Source organism: Cucurbita pepo, chromosome 8 (assembly GCF_057944985.1).
Source record: "Cucurbita pepo subsp. pepo isolate OVF chromosome 8, ASM5794498v1, whole genome shotgun sequence".
Classification (NCBI taxonomy): Eukaryota; Viridiplantae; Streptophyta; class Magnoliopsida; order Cucurbitales; family Cucurbitaceae; genus Cucurbita; species Cucurbita pepo.
The window spans coordinates 3,551,195-3,572,411 of NC_141805.1; the positions used below are offsets into that span (position 1 = coordinate 3,551,195).

General features: G+C 34.8%; 2 protein-coding genes, 1 long non-coding RNA gene, 1 other non-coding gene and 1 pseudogene across 4 annotated transcripts; 2 read left to right on the forward strand and 3 right to left on the reverse strand.

Annotated features, from left to right (window-relative positions):
- Positions 1-1,393: 1,393 nt before the first annotated feature.
- On the forward strand, positions 1,394-1,541 carry LOC111801242 (small nucleolar RNA snoR145). The gene has a single exon (XR_002816117.1). It is a non-coding gene; the product is annotated as a small nucleolar RNA snoR145 (small nucleolar RNA).
- A 1,718-nt stretch (positions 1,542-3,259) lies between these two features.
- Positions 3,260-4,149, reverse strand: LOC147791372 (uncharacterized; annotated as a pseudogene).
- A 2,003-nt stretch (positions 4,150-6,152) lies between these two features.
- LOC111801111 (acidic endochitinase-like) lies at positions 6,153-7,408 on the reverse strand. The gene is made up of 2 exons (XM_023685095.2): positions 7,118-7,408; positions 6,153-6,841 (listed from the first exon to the last, which is right to left on the reverse strand). The coding sequence occupies exons 1-2, from the start codon at positions 7,403-7,405 to the stop codon at positions 6,233-6,235; spliced, it is 897 nt and encodes a 298-aa protein (XP_023540863.2). The 5' UTR covers positions 7,406-7,408; the 3' UTR covers positions 6,153-6,232.
- A 6,188-nt stretch (positions 7,409-13,596) lies between these two features.
- On the forward strand, positions 13,597-18,853 carry LOC111799652 (mitochondrial adenine nucleotide transporter ADNT1). Its single transcript, XM_023683077.2, has 9 exons — positions 13,597-13,951; positions 14,398-14,446; positions 14,597-14,760; positions 15,469-15,506; positions 15,657-15,769; positions 15,963-16,076; positions 16,476-16,820; positions 17,996-18,086; positions 18,541-18,853. Exons 1-8 carry the CDS (start codon positions 13,794-13,796, stop codon positions 18,077-18,079), a joined length of 1,065 nt encoding a protein of 354 aa, XP_023538845.1. The 5' UTR covers positions 13,597-13,793; the 3' UTR covers positions 18,080-18,086; positions 18,541-18,853.
- Positions 18,854-19,496: 643 nt separating this feature from the next.
- On the reverse strand, positions 19,497-19,977 carry LOC147791373 (uncharacterized). Its single transcript, XR_015422087.1, has 2 exons — positions 19,754-19,977; positions 19,497-19,660 (listed from the first exon to the last, which is right to left on the reverse strand). It is a non-coding gene; the product is annotated as an uncharacterized LOC147791373 (long non-coding RNA).
- Positions 19,978-21,217: the final 1,240 nt, after the last annotated feature.

Consider the following 21,217-nt stretch of genomic DNA (forward strand, 5'->3'; position numbering starts at 1 on the left):
GTACAAAGCAGCTCGGAAAACTACATTGCTGAAACTCTTGATGGAAGATTGACACCAGAAAATTGACTATCCAATACCACTTCATTGCAACAATCAATCTGCGATTCGCCTAGCAGAAAATTCAATGTTTCATGCTAGAACAAAGCATGTGGAGGTACACTACCATTTCATTAGAGAGAAAGTCTTGAAGGAAGAAATCGAAATGCAGCAGATCAAGACAGATGATCAAATGGCAGACTTGTTTACAATAGGGTTGAATACCGGCAAACATGAGAGTTTTCGCTGTCAGCTCAACATGGTGCAACGAATGAGGACTAGTGCTGAAGGGGAATGTTAAAATGTCATCACTAGCTCAATAGAATTAAGCCCAACCATTGTATGAGTAATTATATTTATGATTTAGGATTTTAGGAATAAAGTTACGAAAATGATTTAGGTATTTTAGGAAAAACATGGAGAAATTTTAGGAATAGATTGACTTATAAATACCCCTCCACTCTACCTCGTTCATCATCACAAGAAATACCAAGCAACACAAAATAGTGGTTTCTACAAGGTGTCTTGTATTCTCTTCTCGGTGTCTTGTATTCTCTTCTCGATTGGTCTTAATATAGTGTGTTAGTATTTCCCACATAGAGTTGTGTTCAACGATATATATACTCTGAAATATAAATAGAATAAAGAATCGTTCAATCTCAATTATACTTACTTTTTAGAAAATTTTCATCTTAAACTATTTTTTTCTTTTTGGAAAAAATTTAGTTTTTATATATATTTTTAAAAAGAATATTAATTTGAAAGAATTTTTACACTAAATTTATTTATTTATTTATTTATTAAGTAAGTAAATGGGGATAACCATCGTAAGTAGGGCTTTGAGCTCTTGAATTTGGATGTACAAATAACCGGCCCAACAGCCCAATTCACAGTTTGTATTCACTATATAAATGTTAGGCTTGTTCCAACCCCATACCATTGCAGAGAAGTCTAGGGTTTCGTCAATTAGGGTTCCTCTCTCTACCGCCGATGAGATTTTGTTGTAGTTCTTCTAGTTTATCTTCTGGAAAATAGTGAAGATTGATGCGATGAAGAACGAAATTAATGATGAAAATCATCGATTATAGAGTGGTTACTTCATAATCCCTCTGTAAGATGAATATCTGTCTGGTTCGTATTCACTGAGCTTCGTATCTTCTTTATTTTATTTCTTTATTTCCGATCCGAAGGGTCCTATGGATGGGGCGCCATTCTAATCAATGCGCTTTTGCTCCAAGTTTGCCTTCGGAAATCGTAGTGAAAGAAGATCGCCGAGCCAAGCTCTGAATAACTGGTTCGGTTTTCGATTTTTTTTTTCATATAGAAATTTATTTTGCGTTTTTTAGATGGTTGATTCGAGCGAAGGTCCCAGCAGAGGGCAGGATAACTCATAGATTGAGTGCTCTCTAACATTTAATTAATTCCTTCGCAGATTAGACTGCCGAATCGTAGGACGCCCTAATTTTATTAGTTTTGGATCGTCTTGAACCCTCGGCAACATTTTTTTTCTTCCTGCTTTCACTGTTTTTGATTTAGTGGATTTGTTGATCTTGTTTCGTCTGGAGTGGTTAGGCAGAATCTGTTTTAGATGTTTCCGAGAGGGCTTCATCATGTTTAGATTAGAAGGTCTCAGCATGTTCAAAGCTCTATTAAATCTCCTATTATCTTCACTATGTTGAGCTATCTGAACGAAGTTATCACTATTCCTTTACTTTTTCCCCATTTTAAACAACAAATAATTACTTCACTGAAAATCTTACCAAACTATTGCTGATTATGAACTTACATACCGTTGTCCAGACATTAATGTTATCAGCACCTTCTTGGTAGCCAATTCTGCGTGCAGGTATTTGGCTCGTTTTACTGATCTGCTACAACAACAAATTGAATCATCTGCATATCAAGAATGCAGCATTGAACCTTGTTTCTTCAATTTTGGATCCTGATGGAATCGTAGTTCTTCCAAATTTTGAAACATAGAAGTTCATCAGAGGAGTTGAAATCTGGAATTTGATCTTTGTTAATTTCTTCCCTCGCGGGTGTCAATGAAATAGTTGCAATATAGGATGGGGTTGTCGGCCTTCCCCATCCTGCCCTGTGGACATTGTAGTATGCCACAAATATTTATTAAGCGAGATCTAGAGCCTTCAACACTCGCACACAATTGGGTTATACTAGAAAGATGAACAAGACGGAGGCGGATATGGTAGCAGCATCGGGAACCACCACAAACCGATGCGGAACCTGATCATTTGCTTCCGAAATCCTCACTTCAATTCTCTGGAACTTGCGAAGCTTTAGTGAGTTTGGGCTTTCTTTAGTGAGATCACTTCAAATCCACCACGTTTTGTGGAGTTGTTGAATTTCGGTCCAGCACAGAGAAAAATATAATAGTTAAATTTCAAATTTTATAATTTTGTAGTCTTTGATTTTTAATTTTTAAAATTTTAGTATAAAAACTTCCGATACCATTCTTCTAATTTTTTTTTTTTGTTTTTAATGTACCTTTTGTTTATGTTTTCAAAAACCCAGTTTAATCTGGGAAGCTTTAATTCTATAACCAAAAATAAGATAAAAATTCAAATTCTATGTTAATAAATTGATTATAGAGGAATAGTAAGAGAAAAATCAAATAGGGCTTATAAAGCTCAGTTTGTTATAAACACATGTTCTTAGTTTATAATTGATAATTTCAAATCTTCCAATTTATTTGTCCAACTAAAAAAATAATTATCCAATTGAATATGAATTTACTTTTTTACATTTTATTCAATTTTACAAAATAACATCTAATATATTTCTCAACACGACAAGCTAGTTGTAATTTATTTTTAATTTGATATTTTTAAAAACTTCAAAATAGAGTGATATAATGTGTAATTCCATCGCTAACATTTAAGGAGGTTTTTACTAAGAGGAGGTTTTGTAATTCAACATATATTTTCCCTTTAGAATTTAAGAGGAAAAAAGAAAGAAAAAACCATTATCAAAGGCAGGTTTTACTAAAAAAGAACTTAGTTAAGGAGGTTTAGAGGAAAAACTAAAAGTCGATTTGATTGAGAAATTCATGCACAAATGAAATGATATTCTCATCCTTAGTCTTATATTAGTAAGCTCCGGATGCAAAAATGAAAATAACATTCTTGTTTACTCTATTCGAAGCAAGATAATCGAATAGAGTAAACAACATGGAAGCATTTGTTGTACAAAAAAATTCAAACCCATTTGATTTCAATAGTAGTCAGAAGGTGGACAAAGAAACTCAAAGATGATCTGATCTTTAATCTTAGGCATTTGCCGCCGCATCAATGGCAACAACAGTTGCTCATTGTTGACAAATGGGACATGCTTCCCATATCAATGTCTTCGGTCCCCCTCACCGCCCAAATGCCTTGTGTGGTGGGGAATTCTTCTTCTTCTTTCTATCATCTTTTCTTTTGCCATAAACAAGCCATATCAAATTCAAGATTAAGGTGCACTGAATTTTGGTGATAACCTATTCGTGTGTTCCCTGGCGACGGGCAAAGACCATAACCAGTAAAGATCAAGAAAGAAAACAACAAAAGGTTGTGAAGAACCAAGAGGGGATTGGTTCTGACTCTGAACATCACAGGAGTTATTTTCAGCTGCGTCTCCTTTATGGCATCAGTAACATACGTAACGATCGTCTCCATCTTCCAGAATGACAACATTGGTTTCCTATGGATGGACTAGAAGTTAAAGAAGCAAGTGAAGAATTGTGCTTAACTGGGACAAAATCAGATGTGTTAGAGGCTCCCAATCTTGTGTGACTTATATAAACAGGTCTGATACAACCATCAAAGAAGAGTTCATCAGCATGGGCTATGAGAACAGATGGATGGATTGGAGTATTGAATTTGAAGCTCTGGGGTTCATCCAGAAACCTTGAAGGCTTAACAATCTTACAATCCATCATTTTGGATGTGGCATCATAGGACTGCATCATATTCGACAGGCCAACTGGTGCAAAAGCTTTCAACTGCATCATAGTTCTTTGCAATTCATGGATGTAAAGGCGATGAAGAAAACAATTATATATATTCTTCGACGACATGACCACATGATCAATACCTCAGCGTATTCACTAAACATGATGGTGGTCACAAGTGCATTTTTTTTTTTTTTTTTTTGTCTATTCCTTTAAGGTCAAACAGGAGACACCAGGAACCAACTCCTCTCTGGCACTCGTTCCCTCCTCCAACCGATGTGAGACCCCCAATCCACCCCTCTTTGAGGCCCAATGTCCTCGCTGACACTCATTCTCTTCTCCAATCGAGTTCAGTCTCCTCGCTGGCTGACACTCAATTCTCTTCTCCAATCGAGTTCAGTCTCCTCGCTGGCTGACACTCATTCTCTTCTCCAATCGAGTTCAGTCTCCTCGCTGGCACATCGCCTAGGCTCTGATACCATTTGTAACAGCACAAGCTCACCACTAGCAGATATTGCCTTCTTTGTGCTTTCCCTTTCGAACTTCACCTCAACATTTTAGGGAGAGGTTTTCACACCTTTATAAAGAATGTTTTGTTCTCCTCCCCAACCGATGTGAGATCTCACAGTAAACCATAGTCTATTTGCTCTGAATAACGCTACAAAGAGGTGAAGAAGTGGATCTTTCACAGAATGAGGTTTTCAATCTAAATAAGCTGAAAATTGTGCAAGTTAAAAGTTCCGGATCTAGCATGACCTGATCCTGGTAGATTAGACCATTTATAGAGATGAATGCAGAATACTGGAATGTCGATAGTTTCCCATAGTAGCAAATGAAACTTTAAACGTTGTTTTCTGCAAGGATCATAATACATGATTGTATTCAATGTTCTACGCGATCATCATACAAAGCAAGAACGTGATTCAAAGAGGAAAACAAAGCCCCAAATTCAGGCATACTCAGGGAAATGTCCGATTGTCATTCATATGCTAATACCGCTAACGCCTAACCTCAATCGATCAAGGAGTCGTAACTAATCATGCAAAGATACGAATTCCAATTCTAAAGCTCGCATCAGAATCAAAAATTCTACACCAAATTCAACTTTCCGAGTAACTCTCAGCGCATCATGAGCATAATATATTACCAGAAGCGTTAAGTTGGAGCGTAACAGAGTAAATACCGTGCAATGTGATCGAAATACTTCTAAAAGAGGATTGCCACAGAGCTTCAAACCTTAAACCGAATCCAGACAGCAGATACTCGAAGCTCTAACTCGTCGCATTTCAATCGGCGCAGCCTCTACCGCAAAATCAAGACGCCGCCGTCCTCTCCCGAACAGAGGATCTGGGAACATGAAGTCCGAATAATTATTATTTTTATTTAATCGAGTTATTGTTTTTAATTTATAATCAATTTCTAACTTTTTTAAATTATAAAAACTAAATTCGTAACTTAAACAAAATTTTCAAACCTTCAATTTTTTATTTAATATATTTTCAATATTTATTAAAATTAACAAATCTATAACATTAAACATTCAATTTTTTTTTAATTTATGAAATTAAAAAAAATATAAATTTTAATAGACACAAAATTAAAAATTTGTGTTTATTTTATCCCATTTTATTTATCATAAGAATATTATTTTTCTTAATAATTCTAAATCGAGCAGATTCATTTCATAAGGTTTTTTTTTTCCTTTAATTCATTAAATACATTACTATGACGAATATTTGAACTCTAAATAATTTTGTACCATATGTTTATCTATTAATTAATTTATTTTAATTTAATAAGTAATAAATAATTTTTTTCTAGTCGACGATGAACTTATAAACTGTATCAAAATTTGTAATTTTTTATCCATTAGTAACAATTCAACCGGTTAAGAATAAAAAATAGAAATAGAATTAGAATCAAAAGTATGTTTTACAAGCTAGTATATCTGTAAATAAAATATAAATTAATTAAATATTGAGAATAAAATAAAATAAAGAATACTAGGATATAATATCTAAGATATATTCCATAAATAATATATCCTTCAAATATTATATTTGAACACAACCACTCAGATTTATTGAATTGAAACGTCATCAAAGATAAATAAACTTACAACCCTCGAACTTTTATTACAAAAAACCCAACAAACATATAAATATATATATATACACGATACACATGCATGCATACATATACTCATACATAAATAGATGTTGTATAAGAGGGGACATGTTACATTTCTCAAACAGCGTGTTTAATGGAAGAGCTATAGCCAGTTTGATCATCGTAAAACTTCGACCATAGCATAACGCCGCCGTACTTAGGTGAGCGTTTGACGACTGGTAGCACCACCGATTTGAGAGCATCGGCCGGAATGAACCCAGAGCCGGCAGCCGCCGGAGCCGCGGGGAGGCCCAAGAAGATTTGTGCATGAGGAATTTTGGAAGTCCATACTTTCCAAGCATCAAAAAGATTGGTGCCATCTCCTGAAAATTGACATGGTGGGTTGTTGTAGAATTGAAACCAAACGAAGTCGAAAAGACCTGTTGAAAGGGCGTCGCCGAGCCAGGCGTCGGGGAAAGGGCACTGTGGAGCAGCCGTGATGAATACCTTCTTGCCGTTTCGGTTGCCGAAGTCCAAAAGAGCCCTTGCGAGCTCGTCCCAATGCTTGTTTGTCCCGCCTTCGATGTCGAAGTCGACACCGTCGAGCACGACATTGCCGAGGGGACGAGGCGAAGATGGGGAATGTCCGCCTAAATAGTTGTTCCATAGGTAGTCTGCAACTTTTTTGGCGTCATCGGGTGATGAGAGGAAGTAGCTTCCCACACCGCCTCCAATGGAAAGAATAACCTATTATGAAATTAGTATTGAGAATTATTAGAAGTGAGTCCCACATTGGTTAATTTAGTGGAAGATCATGAGTTTATAAGTGAGGAATATTATCTCCATTGGTATGAAGTCTTTTGAGAAAGCCCAAAACAAAATCACGAGCGTAGGGTTCGAAAATATGATCTCGGGGGACGGAAAATATAATCCTGTTCCCGACCCGATTTATCTAACCAAAAAAAGTCACCTCTCATTTTCTTTCTAAATGGGAAATCTAATTCAATAATAAAATATAATCACCTTGATGCCTCTAGCTTGGCAGGACTTGACGTCGGAGCTCAATTTAGTGCATCCATTACTAAACGGGTCGCAGTGGCCGGCGAGGTTGATCTGCGGCGACTGGCCGTTGCCGAAGACGGAGAGAAAAGCAAGGATCACAATCTGGTAGTTTCCGGTGGCGCAGGTGTCAGCCAAAGTGCCTTCATTTCCATTTTGACCCCAATAAATAGCCATCTTCCCAGCATTGGATTTCGCCATTAACGTCAAAACCATGATGCAGAGGAGGAGAGCTCGACGTCGGAACTCCATTTTTTCCGGGCGGAGTTGTTTTCCTTGTTGAGGTGGCAATGGAAGTAGGGTTTTATAGAGGGAATGGGAAAATGATGGCAAAAAATAATAATAGGCATTGAATCATTATAGAAACTAATTTATATTTGGGAAAATGTTAATAATATATATATATATATATATATATATATATATATATATATATATATATATATATATATATATATAAATATAATTAGCTTTAAAAAAGTTTTGAATTTTTGTATGAATATGACTTTTTTTTTTTTTTTTTTTAATTTTAAATTGGAGTATGATATTTTTGAAATATGATTTTAACGGTAAGAATATTTTTTAAAATCTTTTAAAAATTTTAAAAATATTAATGAAAAGGGTATTTTTGAAATATCGTTGAAATTAATTTCTTAAAAAAAAAAAAAAAAAAAAAAACAAAGTAGGTAGTGGATTTTATCTAAATTATTTTGATTTTTTTAAAAAAATTAAAGTATTTTTTAATTTTTTTAAATTTAAAAATATTATTGAAACTTTTAAAGGTTGAGAGACATCTTTTAAATATAGCACCAATCAAGGGTAGTTTTGGGTGTTAAGATTAGATTGTATTGGTCGTAAATTTAGTCTGGGGATATTTTAGTCATTTTGGTATATTTTTCGACATGAATTTTTAAAATGTTATTGATAAGGCCTTCTAAGTGAACGTAAGCTTATCTGAAAGTGAAATGGGGAGAAATAACCACAAAACGACAAAATTCTTGGACATTTCACCTTGAAGAAAGTGACAAAATTATGATGTGAGCTCGATTCTTGCTGTTTTCACCATTATGTCGTGGTCGTAATATGTGGAACCTGATATTCCTTATCTCTTATTTTAATTTATTTTCTTTTATATATTACAAATCTCTTTTGGATTAACTAAGTTTTAATCTATGATTAAGAACTTTAACTAACTTCCAAGCTTTGCTAAAAAGTCTATTATTTGGTTATTTAATGAATATGGCCTGCAAAATAGACGTATTTAGAAGAGATTAACTAAAATTAATTTTGTTTTCATCTAATTATTTGAGGACAAAAGAACGTTGTTTGAAGTCTGTTGCAAAGGATCATCTCTAATGGAGGAAGAAGTGAAACAAAAATTCGTGCAAGTTAAAGGGAGACCGAGCGATGAATATTCTCCACCCTCGTCCTTGTCTTTCCCCGACCATCCTCTGTCTTTGCCTTTGTAGGAGAGATTTTGTAGTGTGAGAGTGTGAAAGATACACTTTGTAAACACTTTTGGTTACAGTGATTGGCTAACATTGGATGCAGGGGAATTTCTTCTCTCCGAACCACGTAAATTTTTGTATTTTTTTGTTTGTGGATGTGTGAGTGTGATTGATCTTAGTTCTGCTTTCTACTACCACAATTGGGTATCCAAACATTTTGGTTGTGGCATTTGGTTATAACAAGTGGTATCAAAGCATTGTTGTTGTGGCGTTTAGGGTACAACAAGTGGTATCAGAGTATTGAAGGTTGTGGCATTATGACACAACAAGTGGTATCAGAACATTGAAGGTTGTGGCATTACGACGCACAACAGGAATCGTTGTGGGCCACGGGCGAAGATGATAGAGATGAGAGAATTGTCGTTGTGGTCCATGGCTCACCGCCATCTGCTAGGGTTTGCCGGAGCACGAGCAATGAGTTTAGCTGTCGAAGTGGTCCATGGAAGGAGAAGACTCAACGAAGAAGAAGCTGGCGTGGTTAGGGGCATGGATTTGTTGGAGGTGTTGGAACATGACACAATATCTACCACTCAAAAATATGAATAGATCTGAAAATATTATTACTCAAAGAAACAAAACATAGTTAAGAATGAGAAACAAAATTGGGATCGAATGTTCAATGTTCATTGATATTCACAGTTTAAATTGGATACAAGCTACCAACTAATACATAGAAAAATATAAACTAATTAAATCTTGAGAATAAAATAAAATATACTACTAATCAAATTATAAAAGGAAAAATATTAACAGATTAGGAATATATAAAATATATTTTATAACTAATATATTATTAAAATATTAACTTATTACTAATATCTTGACTAATTCAAACTACTCATAAGTTGCACTAAATTCTGACAGCCTCTCCCTTAGTGCAAGCTTATTTTTTTAATAATTACAAGAGCCTTACCAAAAATTTCAAACTTCACTTTGTCAAGTGCCTTAGTAAATATGTCTCCAACTTGCTCATTAGTATGTATTTTCTACAATTCAACATCCTGCGATGACACTTACTACACCATGAAATTGCAGCAAAGCCTTCTGTAAAACAAAAACCTCTTGTGGAGCGTCTATCGTTCGCATCACCAACCCAATCAACATCCACAAAATCACTAGGATTTTTATTCAGGTTGAGCACCGTGTCCGACTGGTCTAGAGTTATTGAAACCCGGCCCAGCTACACCTGAAGAAACGCCTCTTCCAGAGCTTGATTGATTAAAATACATGGCAGCGCTTGATGGAGTCCCTATGGTTGGAGGAAATCTAGGTCCTAATGGTCGTGGTGGAACAACTAACATACTCATATCAATACCACGAGCACTAGGCCAAACTGGACGAGAGAATGGTGGGATAAAAACACCTGGAGAAACTGGTGGGCCTGGATCGGGTGACATGCGTGGAGTTAAGTGGCTGCATTGGTCCTGGCGGAGGAATTCCTCCGGCTCTTGGTTGCCATAGAGTTGCTGTGAACCACTGCTAGAACTTTGACCACCACCAACACGACCAAAATTTAAACCTTTCTGGCCTCTTCCCTTCCCTCCAGTCCCTCCATGAATTACGATATTTTGATTGCTCCATTTGTAATGACAAAGAGTTGTAGGCTTCAACAGCTTTGATTCCAACTGATTGAAGCCTATTTCGAATTGACTTTGGTTTTTCCTTGCAATGTTGAGGGCTTAAGCTTCAGAGTCAGTAACTGAGCTCATTTTTTCAGTTTTTCAACAAGGGAGAGTGTCTCTAAGAGCTGTGTTCTTAAATAATTCATCTCAACTTGTACAGACTTAGCGAGGTTACTTCGGGTTTGGTTGGATTCAGATACCATGTTCAGCTGAACCTTGAGCCTCTAAACTTCATTCATGGCGGAGGCCAATGTAGCAGCATCCATTGCGTGCTGCTTCTGAACAGCTTCAAGTTCAGACTCCCATGCTTTGATCGCGATCTTGAGAAAGTTTGTGCAGTTCTTGAACACGATCTTCCTTAGAAGCTGAGAGCTCAAGCACCTGCTGTTGGGATTCTTCAAACTTTGCAGACATATCTAATAGTTGTTTCTTTCCTTCTTCTGCTTCCTGATGGGCTTGCTTTTTGTGTGATTCGGATGCGCTCAGTTGATCACTTGTTTTCTTTAGTTTCTCTTGGAGTTAAGAATGCCGTGATTCCAATTCAGCCACTTTGCTGGGCTTTTTACTCTTCTTCTAACAGTGTAGACGAACATCTGATAGAAGAGTTTCATTTTCAGTTGCATGATGAGAACAACCAAAATCGACAATCCATTCTTCATTGTAGTCTATAAAGACAGATTAGAAAGCAAATTCTCCAATTCAATAACCGTAGGCTGATTTGCCTACTCTTGTATTGAGGAAAGAAAGGGCATAAAGTCTTTTCGTAATCCACGAATAAGATAACGCCGTAATCGAGCATCACTCACTGGCTTCTCAACATCTAATTCTGAAATTTCATAAAACAAAATTTTCACTCTCCAGAAATATTATTCAATAGAAAAATTACCTTGAGTTAGCACTCTATTGTTCTTAGTGAACAGCTTTTGAAGTGTTTCCCATACTTGCTTTGGTGACTTAAATCACGAACATGATCAATATACTCCTTCCTAATCAAAGTTACCAAGGTAAATAAGGCTTTTCTACATTTAATCTTCCACCATGTTAATCAAAGTTCGCAAGGTAAATAGGGTTTTTCCACATTTGATCTTCCAGCATGCTAATCAAAGTTCGCAAGGTATAAGACTTTTCCACATTTGATCTTCCAGCATTCTGTGGAGTATCTACGGTAAATGTTGCCCCTGTCAATATGCTTCCATACGTAACTTCCAATAATTATAATTATTGTCAACCAGTTTTTCCATATCTATACTCATAGAAACACTTCCGCCATTCATATAGTTGAGTAATAATATCAAACCCTTGGTTACCAACTTGACTCTGATACCAACTGACACAATATCTACCCCTATCTGAAAATATTATTACTAAAAACAACAAATCAAAAATAAAATTGGGATCGAAAGTTCAATCTTATATTTACAGTGTTTAAATAGAATACAAGCTACTACTAATACCTGTAAATAAAAAAAATATAAACTAACTAAATCTCGATAAAATAAAATATACTATTAATCAAATCACAAACAAAAAAATATTAAATATCTAATATATTCTCCAAATATTAACGGATTACGAATATCTTGACTAATTCAAACTACAAATAAGTTGCACTAAATTCTGACATATAGTCCCGCCGAAATTTGCTGTCGGCTGCTGCAGTCGGCGCCGGTTCTGTCGCCTTTGGTTGTCGCTTGTCGGATAGATGAGTGGGGTGGTGGTGCTTTTGGCTTAAGGAAGAATATGTTTTTGGATAAGGAATAATAAATTAAAAAAAATAGTTATGAATATATATATTTGAGTCTTAAATTTCCCAAATTAAACTTCAATAATAGATCTCATAGGCCCTATCAAAAGAATTAATGCCAGAATTAATTAGGACATTAAACCACAATTTATTTTCAAGTTATATTTATCCTATTCAAAATTACTCCAAATTATTTAAATTTAATTTTTAAGATATAAAAATCATATTTTAAAATTAATGTTTAAGATATATATAAAAAAATCATATTTTAAAGTGTAAAATCAAATATAGAGCGATAAAAATAATTTTAACCATTTCAAAATTACTCACAAAAATATAATAACAGTGATTTTGTGCGTCTAAACACTAAGATCTCTTACGTTATTTTTTTTCCTAGTTCAATTAAAGCTATATTGTCTAATAATACAGTAAATTTTTAGATAATTTGTGTTAGTATAAACATTTTAGATCTAATTCACGAGCGATCAAAACCAGATTGGTTAATATACATACCCAACCTTGGTCGAGATTTCAATCTCTCCACCTAGATAGCGAAGACCCAAGTGAAAAAACTCGATTTTTAATTGTATAATTTCGTATTTACCCTTTTATATTTGTTGGTTTGGAAGGAAAGTTGCTAAGTTAAATTATTTGAAGTCAATCATTAAAAACTAAGATAGTGACTTAAGTATTAGAGAGTATTTGTAACAGCTCAAACCACTGCATACAGATATTATTTGTTTTAGCTGGTTTCCTTAGCCACCAAGCTTACGATTTTAAAATGCGTCTATAAGGAGAAGTTTCTATACTCTAAAGAATGTTTCGTTTCTCTCCTCAATCGACGTCGGACCTTATAGTATTGAATAAAACGTTATATTAATGTTAGAACGTGAATGTTTCGCTATATTCAAGGTAAGTCCCTATGAAATAAATAGACATTTCTAATTAACGAGAAATGTCAAATCTGGATTGAAATTAAAGACACTCGTGATGTCCCATATTGGTTGGGGAGGAGAACAAACCACGGTTGGAAACCTTCCCCAGTAGACGAGTTTCAAACCACTGTTGAAAACCTTCACTGGTAGACGAGTTTTAAAGTGTTGAGCGGGAGCGGAAACAGGACAATATCTCATGAGAGTGGATCTGGGTCGTTCCAAAAATAGTATTTAAATTTCTAAATATAATTAAAATAAAAAGTTTCTATTGATTTATTCATATACTTACAGGTAGAAAAAAAAAACACAAAACAGTTGGAAAAATAGTGTATTATTCAGTTTTAGAATTGGAAAATCAAAATAAAGAATCTGATTTTCTTAGCCTAACGGTTGAATCTGATTGGTGAGAATTTGTGATTGCAGTGTTCCTTCATGCAGCGTAATATCTCTAGGAATGCCACGTGTTCATTTATTATGGCGAGTACAGCGCTTTTTTCTATTTACAGAAGACTAACTCTAGTGGCTGAGAATTCATCTAAATTCAAAGCAAGCCGAAACCACCAATAAACGCCGTCAATCAACATCAAAACAAACGACGTTAGTTAACGGTAGTAGTTTCGAGGTCTCAAAGAAGCTCATGACTTCGCAACAGCTGCAGCCGCAACGTTCTCTCTTCCCTCCGCGATTAACACTGACGAAAGAGAGAAGCAAAACCTTGCTCTCTGATAATCACCGGAATCTTTGTTTGGAGGCTGAGATCACGCTTCCAATTACGGCGACTTAGGTTTTCGGTGATCTTCGACTTCATTTTCTGTTTCGTTGATTTCTTGTATGGCTTCGGAGGACGTCAAACGAAGCGAATCGGCTGTTTCTACGATCGTAAACCTGGCAGAGGAGGCGAAACTTGCGAGAGAAGGCGTCAAAGCACCTAGTTATGCTCTGCTTAGCATCTGCAAATCTCTGGTTGCTGGTGGAGTCGCCGGTGGAGTGTGAGTTCCATTTCGTTTCCCTGTGAACTATGACTTCTATCAATTTAAATCTACGTTGAATGATTATAGATTTATTTTTCTCTCATTTTTCTGCCTGTTTAAATTCTCGCTCGTCGGTTGAGTATTTATTTATTTTTCTCGTTGCTTTGGTTGTTCGTTTAAGAGAAAAAATGTAGGAGAGAAAAACTAAACAATTGAATTTCGGACCGTCAATAATTTGAATAGTTAAATCAGACTGACAATTGAAGTTGATGGATTTGGTATATCGTAACTTTTGACCTGGAAAAGATGGTTAGTAACGGTTTATTGCGTTTACCGTACAGGTTTTTAAAATCTTGACTGCGTCGTTTCCATAGTATTCCGAATTACCTGATTTTTGGAACTTCAAACCTGAGTTTTCGATTCATTTTAATCATTTTCTGAAATTTTCTTCTGTATATGTTCAGGTCTCGAACTGCTGTTGCCCCTTTGGAGCGTTTGAAGATATTATTACAGGTTTGTCTAATCTTTTCATTATTAGTCTTTTTTTTCTTTGGTATTATTTGATCATTGTGGTGTCATACACTCAAATCACAAGGGTTATGAGCATGCACAAAGTAGGATATACATAGCTACAACATCTTACATAGTTGCTTCTACAAACAGGTCCAGAATCCTCATAGCATAAAATATAATGGGACGATACAAGGCTTGAAATATATTTGGAGAACTGAGGGTTTTCGAGGATTATTCAAAGGCAATGGTACAAATTGTGCTCGTATAGTACCAAATTCAGCAGTAAAATTCTTCAGCTATGAGCAAGCTTCTCGGTATGTTTTGAAGTCGGTGGTCTGTCATAATGATGCAAAATATTCATCTTCAATTTTGCCTTCAGAAAGGGTTGACTTAAGTGTTTTAAGTGAAATTTGATGCACGCGTTGGAGGGTGCAATGCTTTATTTTGCTTGAATTTGTATGAATGACATTGTTGAACGTACTCATTTGTTGGTTGCACTTACATAACCACATTTGCAAGAAAAGTTGGCAGTTGTCTAATCGTGATCATAATCACCCATCTTGGTAAATTGAGGAATGAAGTTATTTCTAGCTGGTGTGCCAGGTGGTATGCGATAGAAAGTACCTTTAAACCCTGTTTTCATGTCTTTGATGACTACTGGCTGAATTCCATTATTCTTGCTTTATTAGGAAAACACAAACTCTAGTAATTGATCACCTGTAATAAATACTCTTTCATTCTGACAAATAGGATTATTGGGGTTGCGTATCTGTTGAAGTTAACTTTTTGAGAGAGATTGATCCGAGAGAGTACTATGTATCTTTCAACGTAGTGCTTCATTTGGAACAGGAGTTTACAAAAATAAGATCAATGATTTACAAAACAGTTCATACTTGTTGGTAAACTTACTAATGTGCCAATTAAGCAACCTCCCATACGTCCAGGATACACTCCTTAAACGCCTTAATTTTCTCTTTAATATTTGCTAAATGGCTAATATCTTTGTTCTTTTCCATTGATAGGGGAATACTGGCCTTTTACAGGGAGAAGACTGGTGACCGTAAGTTCATTTTGGTTGCCATTTTTCAGTTTTATTATGTGATATCTGACCTTATAGCTGTTATGAGAGACCACAAGAGTCATTATTTTGTCATTATTTTCTCATACACAAATCTCAATCTGAAGCCTATTTTGTCATTATTTTCTGCAGAAGATGCACAACTGACTCCTCTTCTACGTCTTGGTGCTGGAGCTTGTGCTGGAATAATTGCCATGTCAGCAACTTACCCTATGGACATGGTGCGAGGCAGACTAACTGTGCAGGTACTCTCATTCTCAGTTACTTGCCCTTTGTATCATAATATATTTCTGATGAGTTACCAATTTCATATCATATCCGAGTATCTAAAATCTCGGATATGAACAAATGTTGTGATGTAATTTTATGTTGTGACATTTTGATATTCTTTCAGTCAAATTAAAATTCAATAAATTTGAAATGAATTTTGTTTTTCAGACAGATAAGTCTCCTTACCAGTACAGAGGAATATTCCATGCTCTTTCAACGGTGCTTCGGGAAGAAGGTCCAAGGGCTTTGTACAAGGGTTGGCTTCCTTCTGTCATTGGAGTTGTAAGTTTCTTATTTTTATAGTTGTAAATATGTGATGCCATTGTAATTTTTTAGGTGCATTGACGAGGCTCTTGCTCAACTAGAGGTTGCAGATGCTTATTAGTAGGTTCAATTGAGTGCAGCAAAGTGCACTAAAAAAATATTGTACATTGCAATAACATGTATTGTTAGGAATAGATGATGATTTATTTAGGCTCTCAAAGTATTTTATATTTTATTAGTTCTTGTATATGGAAGTATCATGAACTATAAGATAGTGTGTATTTTCAAAAAAAGGAAAAAGAAAAGAAAAGAAAGAAAAAAGAAAAACAACAAGAAATTTTTAGCATGAGAATAACTAAAATGCATACAAAAAAGTATAGTGCATGAAGTTTAAATTAAACTCGTTCCATTTTGCAGGTTCCTTACGTGGGTCTCAACTTTGCTGTGTATGAATCGCTTAAAGACTGGTTGATTAAAAGTAAACCATTTGGACTTGTTGAAGATTCAGAGCTCAGTGTGACAACACGTCTAGCATGTGGAGCTGCTGCTGGAACAGTCGGTCAAACTGTTGCTTATCCTCTTGATGTCATTCGTAGAAGAATGCAGATGGTGGGCTGGAATAATGCTGCTTCCGTAGTCACTGGTGATGGAAGAAGTAAGGCACCCCTCGAGTACACTGGCATGGTTGATGCTTTTCGAAAAACAGTTCGTTATGAAGGCTTCAGAGCATTGTACAAGGGTTTGGTCCCCAACTCAGTAAAGGTTAGGCATGCTCTTTCTCTGTCTTAGCTTGTTTATACTAATACGATGCATTATCTAGTAGTTGATTGATTGATATCTGATTCTGAATTTGATGGAAGATGAGAAATCTTGTATGTAATGTTTGGGGGATCAATGAGGTCTCAGTGCATTGTTTTGCAAATGGTTTTTAGAACTGTGTTACATATTGCATGATACCATAGCCTCCTTTTTTTATGTTAAAAGATTGTTTAGCCATGCATAGGATGGTTTTAGAATGCCCAAGAAAACGGAAAAAGTGAGAGCTGTTATGATGTTCAAGATAGACTAAAGATAGACTGGAACTTTTTTCTGGACAAGGAAAGCCCAATAAGCAAGATCCAATTCCAGTTTCCAAGATTTCCCCTTGGTTGGAATTGCAGCTTAACTAACTTAGTATACAAGTGAGAGAAAGATATGCATCGTAAAACTCATTTTGAGAGATTTACGTTTCTTGTTACCCATAACTTACGACCATAGGGATAGGTTGCTACTCCTCTCCAGCCGCAGTTATTTTAATTACCAGTATGATGTACGTTTGTCTCAAAAACTCTACAAACGACACGTATTATATCTAATCTGCTCAAAAAAGATTAAGATGGGTGTTAGGGCCAGCTTCATCTGGACTATTCCACATAGTTGTTTTTTCACCTTACAATCTGAGGCATCGTTGTTATAGGGTATCTAATATTCTTGTTGGGTGGGTGGTTAGTGGCCCCCAGATTTTAGCCGGTTGCTATTAACATTTTGTCCCACCCCTGCATAAGAAACTAGCTCTGGAGCTTTTAAAAGTACTCCAACGAATAATAATCATAATTTCACCTCTTAAATGTTAAAAAATAGTTTAATTTTTTAGTTCCTCCTAGCTGAGCTGTATTCATATCATAATTGATTTTGTTATATTAGAATTTTGAAGATTGTTGTCAATGTTTATTGTAAATGCTGCCCATTCATTCCCATTCAGATTAGAAGCATTATAAAATACATCCCCAAGTGGTCCCTTTGAATTTTTGGCTTTGTGTATTCTTTTGGGTGGTTCATAGCGTTCCTGGCTTAAATTTGACGAGCATAATTATTACAAGTTGATTAATGAACTAACTTTAATAGTATTTCCCTGAATCAAAGATATTATCTGATTTCTCTCCTATTGCCTTGTTCAGGTTGTCCCATCAATTGCAATCGCATTTGTGTCGTACGAGATGGTGAAGGACGTTTTGGGAGTTGAGATTAGGATCTCAGACTGATTATTGGGTACTAACTTAACTTACGTTTGTTGAACGGTTGAACGGTTGAACGATTGAACGATTGAACGAGCTGCTATTTTTGTAGGCAAGGGGAGATGGTATACTAGGTGTTTTAATCATCCTCTCTCCAATAACTAGTTTAAGGCAGTATTGAGTGTGTTCATAATTTGCTTCCTTGATTTTAAATATCTTCTGACAAACTCGTGCTAGCATAAGCTTTTGTTCTTATGCTATGTCAGTAAACTTATTGACGATAGAATAAGCACATTTGTGGTCTCCTTGAGATTTGGGAGAGCATAGCTTTATTGAATCTAGTTTTCAAATCCGTGATGTTCTTTTATATTTCAGGTGTTCTATATTCATGGTGTCTTCTTTATTCCTTTACTTTGATATGAAATTAGAAGTTCAAATATTAAGGTTAAATTGCAAACCTCTTAACCTCCTTTGTGTTTGAATTGCAGTGTTGATTTTGTCATACTCACATCCATAGATATGAAACAAGCTTTTGAAATTCGGGTCGGATATCGAGCAACTAATTTTACCCGAAGAAGATAATGCTAACTGGCATCTTCAATTGATGTATGAGAAAAATGATGTGTTTAGCTATTTGGTTGATATGTTTACTTAAAGGCCTCTCTCTCTCTCTCTCTCTCTCTCTCTCTCTCTTTCTTTTTCAATAGTTACGATGACTATGTGGGAATTGAACATTGTGATGTAAGGCACCAAACATGGGCCCTTTTACCTAATCTTAAGATTTAAGGTACTATTAGTTTATTACCATGGCGTGATATGATTTGTTGAAAGACGCATGAAAACCTTTGAAGAAATAATATTGAACACCTTGTGGGCAAGGACCCAACTTTTCTCGTTCGGTAAATATATATGTTTTAACTAATAGAGTTATAATTAGATTGTCAGTTATGTTAATGCTTAAATGCTTGGATGTAAGATTAGATGTAAGAATGATTTTTTTTTTCTTATGGTAAAGTTTAATTATGGTCATACTAGGTGGAAATTCAAACCTCTATTCTCTTGGTCCTAGAGCAATTATGGCCTGAAAGTTGCTAACGCAAGTGTTCGGATCTATCATGAAACAGCTCCAAGGTGCTTAATGTTGAATCTTAAACATTTTTCTTGGTCTTAAATTGACGCTAAAACATTGTAGGTTCTATATTAGTTGAGCTAACATTGTAGGTTCAATATTAGTTGATAGTTGAGCTAACATTGTAGGTTCAATATTAGTTGAGCTATTTTCAGAACTTTCTTCACTTTACTAAAATTTGAAGCGTGAATATGAATAAACATATTTGATTGTTTAGAAGTGATATTTGTAGTTAGAACTTTGCATACATGTACAAGCAAATTACAAGCAAATTACAAGCAAATTAGCCCTCCCTACGCTATTGAGACAAACATATTTGATTGAAAGTGAATAATTTCATAAGCATTTTGAGCATCTTCTTCTTTACACGGTGAATATAATACCAAAACTTTATAGAAACAAGTGGTTATGTACATATTATTAGTACAAACATATAATATTACTGTCCTCTTCACATTTTTCACATTTTTCTGCCATGCCTGCATACAACATAAAATTAACAATTTACCTGAGAGGTAATTTCTTTTTTTCAAATGGAAACTAAGGAATGGTAAAAAAGAGGATAAAGTTACCTGTGATCCTTTATTGTTGTATGGAACCTTTGAGCTACTCGTCGTCGTTCTGGCTTGGCTTCGATCACATCTTTCTTTTTTACACTCGATCGAGCTATATTGTAAGTTGTAATGGCTTCAACCTCTTTTGCTTTCGTGAGTTCACCCTCTTCACCATTTGAATCTTCACGAGGAAGCAATGAAAGAAGCACAAAAACAAGGTTCATCTCCGATAGAAACGATGAACTTGAATCTGAACCTGACCCCGACCCCGACCCCGTGTTTTGACTAGCTTCTCCTTTACTATCGTCTCTCATTTCTTGTTCTTCTTTGATATCTGATTCATTTAATCTTGTCTCTTCCATCATTTTTTACCTGCAATATTTAACAATATATATATATTTTGTTAGAATATGATATTGATTCCGTTAAATTTACAATATTTAGGTAGATATGACCCCATTTTGACTATCTTCGTCCCCGCCTCCTAGTCATTTTTACAAAATTTTTCATTTATTTTCGTGAGAATCGGGTTTCCCACCCTTTTTTTTTTCTTCCATTTTTAACATATTAAAAAAAATATATATTCATTTTAAATATTTGTTTTCTATTAGAAAAATATAAAACATAGTAATAAATTCAATAATATTTCATAATTTCTACGTACAATATAATCTTTCATACTTTATTTATATATATATAATATATAATAAATAACATGCATGCATGTATTCATATATAAAGTGAGGCAAGATAGGGGATCGAGCAGACTCGTAGGTGTTGATAGGGGCAAAGAATATAATTCCTATCTCCGTTCTCGTTTGGAGTGGGTCTCCACTAGATCCCGACTCTACAGGTTAAATTAACATATTTACATTTAAGTTATTTACGAGTTCGATAAGCAAACAAAATAAAAAAATTTAAAGAAGAAAAGAGAACAGGTTAGGGATGAACACAAAAGATGAAGGTTTAGAAGAACATGTTTTTATAAACAAAAGGGTTATGTTATATAGAAACAAAAGTCAACGAAAAGAAACTGACTTGAATTTGGGAAGCTGAAGAATTGTGGGAAGATCAGGACGCCAAAGTCAACCCTTCACGATTCTTTCATTTCAAGCTTTCCGATTGCTTTAATGGGGTTTCTTTTTTGGACTAATTAGTTAGCAAATTAAGGTTTATCGTTAATTTTGTGATTTAATTTGGAGTTAATTTTTAGTTACTGCTAAAACCTGATCCCCTTTGACTTTTTTTTAGACTTTTTTCAAACGACTAAAAGTAAAAATAAATTAAATGATGATTAAACTAATTTTTACTATTTTTTTATTTTTTTATTTTTTTATTTTATTTTTTAGAGGGGATTGGTTTTTAAATCATTTCAAGTATATGATAAGTCGCCTGTTAAAAAAAAAAAATAATAATAATAATAATAATATTTCAATAATATTCTTAAATTGTAAAAAAAATTCGAAAATATTACTTTTAAAT